Genomic DNA, 7906 nt, shown 5'->3' with positions numbered 1-7906 from the left:
AAGAAAAGCGTTGGGGCAAGTGGGAGGACTCTGAAAGCCCACTGCTAGCTCTCCATGAGAAGGAGGAAGTGCATCCAGGACATGCCCCTGGGGCGGAAGCAGCACGCAGAGTGGGTTTAAGTTTAAACAGTTGTTTATGGTTTTCACACTGAAGAGGTCTGGGCTATTCACGAGCAAGCTTCAAAGCCAGGACTGGTGGGAGGCAAAGTGAGGCATGAGCTAGGAGGCCAGGCCACACAGGTGCCCTTGACTTAAAAGGCCACGAAGCAAGGGAGTCTCCACCCCCTGCCCTGCTCTCTGGGGCTCCAGGCTGTCTGCTTCCACACAGGGAGAGATTTCAGTTGCTCGGACCTAAATCCTTTCTGCTCATTTCTGCAGCTGGTACCAAAGAGCATTCCCATTTGGAGCTGGAAGGTGAAACTTTATCTACGGGTGCAATGCCTTGCCCATCGAGATCAGATGAATTGGTTTTCTTTGTGAATGGGTGGAAGGTAAGGGTTGGATATCACTACCATAGTTTGCAGAGACAACAGGAAACTTCTAATGTGAGGAGAGCACTTGTGGCCTGTTTGGGTTGAGACCGCTCCAATCAGGAACAAGAAGCCATAGGCTGGGAACCAGGCTAATGTGGCCCGTTATCCAGTCCGCCCAGGCTCGGCCTCCGGGAACGTGGGGAGGCGGTAAAGCATTGGGGGTAATGGCACGTGCCTCGGTGTCAGACAGACTTGGTTCCAAGCCGGCTCTGCCTTTTACTGGACAAGTTTCTACAAGTTACTTCACCTCCCTGAGCCTCAGGGTGCCTGTCCTTATGGCTATTGTAAAGATTAAGAGAGAGACGCTTCTTTCATTGATTAGGAACCTCTTAAATTCTTATACGAGGCCCTTAGCACTGGGTCTGATATACCGGAGGCCCTCTATTCTAGCAACATATACCGATTCTCAAACTCAGGAGGATAAGAAATGGAGCGCTCTTTATTTTTCTATTTTTTGAACTTAATTTTTCTGTTGAGTCTCCATTATACAGAATTAGTTGACGTGTAATTGCAGTCAATTTCCAGGCCCCCCCTTTCCCTGAGTTGCAGTTGAATTGCAGGAGGAAACTCTACAACACTTTTCCCTGGCAGCCACCCCTCCAGGCCTCACCATCAGTCCACACAGGCCACTAGTTAACCCTCAGTGTCTTCTGCCGGGCCTGTTCCTCTCATGCATCTCTCAAGGGACCATTCTGTGCTCCAAGGCATGCAGCTTCTCTGGGGTCTTGCCACCTCTCCTCCAGGGCCCCTCAGCCTTCCCATCCCATGAGCTTAGCTGGAATTTGGTCAGGTACCTCCACCCCTGCCCCATGTGGGGGCTTGGCCCAAGGAAGGAGATAGAGCAGAGCCACTACCTTCTCATGACTTTCATTTTAACTCTCTCTCCTGTATCCAGTCTCCACTGCCAGCAGACACCAAACATTCTTCCAAAACTCTCACTTACAAGCTGAGTCCTTACTCGCTTCTTCCACTGGCTAGGGCTTTGGAGGCTCCTTCCTCTATTTTCTGTCCCGCATCCCTTCTGAGTCATGAGCCCAGAATGAAGTGGCTGCAGCCCTGACAGGGAATAAGTCAAGGGTTAGAGGAAACACAGGTTGTGTGGTAGGGGTGGAATCAGCTAGATCATAAAAATATTATCCAACCACATTCTCATTAAGTGCTTTCAAAAGACCTGGGGGACTTCCCTGGTGGCGCAGTGGTTAAGACTGCACGCTTCCAATGCTGGGGGACCGGGTTCAATTCCTGGTCAAGCAAATAGATCCCACATGCATGCCGCAACTAAGGAGCCTGCATGCCACCACCAAGACCCTGGGCAACCAAATAAATAAATAAATAAATATTCAAAAGACCTGGGATGAAAGTAAGGGCAGGCAGATGAGGGCTGCTTCTTTCATTGATAGCAGCCCCTAGAGATCCAGAAAGCTCTTGAATTGTAATATCTCAACTTGGAAGCATCTTTCTGCACTATTTTATTCTTTGAGGTCTACACAAGTTCATGTTTTTCTTCTGGGGAGGAAGAAGAACCAAACATGAATGGCCCACTGTAGCTTCCTTTCCTCTGTTGCAACAAAATGGCTGGAGGTGTTTACAGGACACCCAAAGAAAAAGTGAAAGGAAATAAGCAAATGGGAAAGAAGCAGCAAAGAAGCTCCCTCCATGGCTTTAGAGTGCCAAAGCCCGCAGTTTTCAAGGTGAGGGAGGGAGGAATTCCAGTGTTCTCCCAGAGCCTCCCTGGGTCCTGAGCTGGGGCCACAAGGCTCACCATTGGCCACGCTGCTAGTGGCACATTCAGGGACCACTCCAGGACGGTAGCAACTCCCTCACTTCCCCTCTCTGCCACCAAGTCTTAGGATCCCAGATGTTATCAAACATACTCCCCACAGGAGGTGTCTCAGAGGTGCCAGAATAGAAACCCTTACTATTCAGCCTTCTTCCCTCAAGGACCCTTCACACTTACATACACAGACACACACACACACAGCATCCAAGTCCTTCCCCAATTTGAAGTAGTTCAAGAGTACAGAATACTGGGTTGAAAGACTCCACAAAATTAGATAGTAGAGCAAACGTGAAGAATTTAAGTGCCAGGGGCATTTTTTGTTTTATAGCTCTCTCTATTTTTTTTTATAGCTCTCTATCTGATAGCTCTCTCTAAACTGTGTTAGTTTCTGTTGTACAACAAGTGAATCAGCCATACACATACATATATCCCCATATCCCCTCTCTTCTGAGCCTCCCTCCCACCCTCTAGGTGGGATATCCCACCTATCCCACCCCTCTAGGTTGTCACAAAGCACCGAGCTGATTTCCCTGTGCTATGCTGCTGCTTCCCACTAGCTAACCAAAGCAATCTACAGATTCATTGCAATCCCTATCAAACTACCAATGGCATTCTTCACAGAACTAGAACAAAAAATTTTACAATTCGTATAGAAACAAAAAGACCCCGAATAGCCAAAGCAATCTTGAGAAAGAAAAATGGAGCTGAAGGAATCAGGCTCCCTGACTTCAAACTATACTACAAAGCTACAGTAATCAAGACAGTATGGTACAGGCACAAAAACAGAAATATAGATCAATGGTACAGGATAGAAAGCCCAGAGATAAACCCACGCACCTATGGTCACCTAATTTATGACAAAGGAGGCAAGAACATACAATGCAGAAAAGGAAGCCTCTTCAATAAGTGATGCTGGGAAAACTGGACAGCTAATGTAAAAGAATGAAATTAGAACACTCCCTAACACCATATACAAAAATAAACTCCAAATGGACTAAAGATCTAAATGTAAGACCAGACACTATAAAACTCTTAGAGGAAAACACAGGGGCATCTTTACTCAGTGGTGGTTCCCAACCCTAATCACATATCAGAGCACTGTTGCCACAGATGCTTGGTGCATCTTTTACTCCATAGATGTGTGTAAAAGTTGTTTGCCTGTAGAGCACAAAAAGAGAGGCAAATGAAATCAGGCCTAATATACCCCAGTCCATAAACCAAGCAGGCCATGACAGGCATTCCTCGGGGTCACCCATTCAATTCCCATAATATTCTCTTTTCTGTTTCCAGTGCAGGTGATCGAGAGGAATGTGGACCCAAAAGTCACCCTGCTGACCTTCTTACAAAAGAACTGGACCCTTTTGATCCAAGTCTTGGCCGTGTCTGTGTTTGCCTTAAAACATAGGCCAGGGGCTTCCCTGGTGGCGCAGTGGTTGAGAGTCCGCCTGCCGATGCAGGGGACACAGGTTCGTGCCCCGGTCCGGGAAGATCCCACATGCCGCGGAGCGGCTGGGCCCGTGAGCCATGGCCGCTGAGCCTGTGCGTCTGGAGCCTGTGCTCTGCAATGGGAGAGGCCACAACAGTGAGAGGCCCGCGTACCGGAAAAAAAAAAAAAAACATAGGCCAGCTACAATTATGAGAACTAACCAAACCTCTCCATCCCCACACAGCCAGGTCCCGTGGCCCTTGCTCTCTATTTGCTTTTGGCAATGGTTCTAAGGATATTAAGTTAATTGAGCTATTTGGAGAGGATAAAGTTTCCCCAGAGTTTCTTATATCTTGATTTAATAGCCATGAAATAGAAGCTAAGTTCTTTCTTTCAGCACTAATTATTCCTTTAAGTGCCTTCCAGATCCCCAAGACAGTGGTTATGTAATAGAGGTTTGTGTTGCATGTACCCTTCCCTGGAAGAAAACCAAATTCTCCAGATTCAGGAAGAGCACGTGTCATAGGAGAAGATCACCTTTCTCTACATCTGTTTTCTCACAACAGATTTTCCCCACCATTCTATATTCTGAAATTTAGATCTTCATAATGGCAAACATATTTTAATTGGTAAATCTAATGGATCTCTCAGAGAAGCCCAAAAAAAAAAAAAAAAAGACAGAAATGACAAGTTTTGTTTAAAAGCCCACATGGTTTTTAATTCGTTGTCAATGTTTTAAAATTAGGAAATCTCATTTTTTAAAAAAAAAAATAGGAATTTCTCATGAAAAATGGGAAGATAGTCCTTCCTGCCTGGCAGCAGTCTTGCTTAGAGCTGAGTGGGGCCTGTCATCCTCCATCTAAAATGGGGCACAAGCTCTCCAGTCACACCCAGCCCACTCCACTCATTCACACACCTCTCTGATAAGCATTTATGGTTATGACTTAATTTAGATAAGCAAGCCATATGGCTTAAAAAAAAAAAAAGCCAAAGATTCCAAAGTCTTCTTAGCCAGTCTAGTTAATTACATCCAATCCATAAACTGTGTGGAAATGGGCCACAATCAGGGAGAAGGATGCCTAAAGAAAGGAGCAGAGGCTGAGCCTTGGGATTGGACCTGGACCAAGCAGGAGCAGAGGGACACTCCGGGTGGGATATGAAAATAAGGACGGGAGTTTTCTCCAAAGGGTCACTGACTTGGTTTCAAATGCAGTACAAATTACTGGGCAAAACTAGCAATACATTAAACTGCTAAAAATAAGTGTTTCTCTTCCAATTACATGATTGGAACCCAGAAGAATACCTATAATGAAATAGGATTTTTCCAAGGGCTTTTACTTCTGTTATGCTACAAGATGCTTATGCTAAGCCTGTGAGGATAAAGTAGGTATTGCCTTTCCCTCTTTGCAAGTGACAACACAGGCAGGGAGAGGTTCCTATGTCCAGTGTCACAAAGCTAGGAAGATACAGAGTGGCCTTGACTGAGGCCTGCGGGCAGGCGAATGCCTTCTCAGATCTGCACCTCACCCCACAAAGGAGACTTTCCTCGCTAGTGACACCCTAGGAAGGCAGCTCTGATAGAGGCGACGTGTCCCCCTGGGAGTCTTTCCTCGACCACCCTTCCCAGTGCACCTGACAGGAAGTACGCCTGCAGAAGAGGAGGCTGTGGTGCCTGCACTGTGATGGTGTCTAAGCGAGACCCCACGTCCCAGGAGATAAGGTATCTGCCCAGATGCCCAGAGACCAGGCTTGCACTCTCATCTCACAGCTTACGAAGATCTCAAAGACCTTCCAGCCTTGTGATTCTAACTCTCTCTAGGTCTTAGACCCCTCTGAGAAGCCGATAAAATCTATGAGCTTTTACAAAAACTAATAACGTTTTGCACACAATTTCCAGGAGATCGTGGACCTCCCAAGGCCCATCAATGCATCCCAGGTTAAGAATCCCCAATTAAGGGACCTCCCTGTTGGTCCAGAGGTTAAGACTCTGTGCTTCCACTGCAAGGGGCACGGGTTTGATCCCTGGGGAACAAAGGGAAGGGAAGATCCTGCATACTGCATATACCACATACCACAGATCCCGCATGGGCACAGTGCGGGAAAGAAGAAAGAAACGGAAGGAAGGAAGGAAGGAAGAAAGAAAGAAAGAAAGAGGGACTTCCCTGGTGGCACAGTGGTTAAGAATCCGCCTGCCAATGCAGGGGACACGGGTTCAAGCCCTGGTCCGGGAGGATCCCACATGCCGTGGAGCAACTAAGCCCATGCGCCACAACTACTGAGCTTGCACTCGAGAGCCCGTGAGCCACAACTACTGAGCCCATGTGCCACAACTACTGAAGCCCGCGTGCCTAGAGCCTGTGCTCCGCAACAAGAGAAGCCATCTTAACGAGAGGCCTGCCCACGGCAACGAAGAGCTGCCCCTGCTTGCTGCAACGAGAAAGAAAGCCCGCGTGCAGCAACGAAGACCAATGCAGCCAAAAATAAATAAATAAATAAATTTATTTAAAAAAAAAAGAAAGAAAGAAACCGCAATTTAGGCCAAGCATTCATTTTACAGATAGGAAACTGATGTCAGAAGGATGAAGTGACTTGTTCAAGGTTATGCAACTAGTATGTAGAACAACAACTTGGGCCCACGTTTTCTGGCTCTGACACTAATGCTCTTTCTACTGTTGGGCTGGATCTGGGCCATGATTCCAGCCTTTTATTAAGGGCCAGATTCCAGGACTTGGGCTGCTCCCAAATCCACTGGCCCAAGAAATCAAGAAATGGCCTCAGGACACAGGTCTTCCAACTCTACTGAATGACCTTATACAGAGAGTTTAAAATGAACAAGCAAAAAAAATTATCAAATACAGTTAAAAGACAAAGGTGCGCCTTTTACCTGTTATGGGATCAATGTCCTAATGTTTACTAGTTGACATCTGACTATATTCCTGATGACACGAGTCCATTCCCACTGAGACCAGACCCAGGTGGGTCTGTTCTAGGCTTGGAAAATGTTTCTGAGGTTCAGAATGCCCGCATTCCCCCTAAGGATCCCAATTCTTATAGATAATACAGAGTCAGCAGAAAGGACTCTAAATTCTTCCTCCCAGGCACTCCTCCAGGTCTCCATCGTCTCGGCTGAGTGACAGGGAGAGGGGGTGGTTTCTGCTGCCCTTCTTGGTTCCCACATTCCCCACAGGGCAGAGCTGTGTTTCTCCTTTGGATTTTCCTTGTGCCTCTCATATAAGACACTTCTCTGTCACCGTGCGCCTGGTGCCCATCTGCTCTCTGTGTGGGGCTGCTGTCACCACTGTGAAAGGTGTTGGAAGCATCAAAATGAGGCTTCACCCCGTGCAGGTAAATCACATCCTAATTTTCTCATTTCTTAACTCTGTCTTTGTAATCAACGCTGTGTTGACGGTGCCTCCTGGGGCTTCTAGGTTGTGGTCCAGTAAGTAGAAGCTTTGGATGCATATTGATCAAGATAATAATATCTGTTAAGTGATTTAAAAGAAAGCTAGAAATCCATCTACATTTCAGTAGCTGATTATCTTTCTTCTTACTTTTTCTGCTTGAATGATAACAGCATGATCAAAACATTGATTAATGCCAATTAGACTGTGAGGCAGAATAAATATTGCACAAAGAGCATTGTGCATTGAATAAAACACCTCTGAGGATAACAGGGTAAAATTCAGGATTATTCCCTCTGGCGTGGAGTTTTAAGAGTACTGTGACATGCACTGGTATAAACACACCAGTTCCTCTGTCATTGTCACAGGGGTTTGGAGAGTCCAGACCCATTAACACTGCGAGTCCTTCCAGGAAGAAGGAGTCTGGATTTAACCACGTAAGAGTCAATTCCAGGAAGGTCAACAAAGGCAAAAGACCCAGCAGAGTTTACTAGAGTTTCTGAGAAGGTCAGAGAGGATGTTCACCCCAAGGCCAATAAGCCCAAATCCTAGAATTATACTACATTCTGAATCCAGAGCAAGGCTTTAATGTGCCCAAGAATCAATCAGCTGGGAGCTTGTTAAAAATGCAGAGGGGCTTCCCTGGTGGCGCAGTGGTTGAGAGTCCGCCTGCCGATGCAGGGGACACGGGTTCGTGCCCCGGTCCAGGAAGATCCCACGTGCCGCGGAGCGGCTGGGCCCGTGAGCCATGGCCGCTGAGCCTGCG

At 46.9% G+C, this 7906-nt stretch overlaps 1 protein-coding gene across 1 annotated transcript in view; it reads left to right on the top strand.

The window, feature by feature from the left end:
* Window positions 1-437: 437 nt before the first annotated feature.
* Window positions 438-7906, top strand: part of LOC132521513 (aldehyde oxidase 2-like) — a 100873-nt gene continuing 93404 nt past the window's right edge. The window contains 4 exon segments of the mRNA XM_060151172.1: window positions 438-491; window positions 3609-3694; window positions 5379-5459; window positions 6976-7084. Coding sequence (XP_060007155.1) covers window positions 438-491; window positions 3609-3694; window positions 5379-5459; window positions 6976-7084 — 330 coding nt within the window.

This window comes from Lagenorhynchus albirostris, chromosome 6 (genome assembly GCF_949774975.1).
Source record: "Lagenorhynchus albirostris chromosome 6, mLagAlb1.1, whole genome shotgun sequence".
In the NCBI taxonomy this organism is placed as follows: Eukaryota; Metazoa; Chordata; class Mammalia; order Artiodactyla; family Delphinidae; genus Lagenorhynchus; species Lagenorhynchus albirostris.
This window is presented reverse-complemented; position numbering and strand designations above follow the sequence as displayed.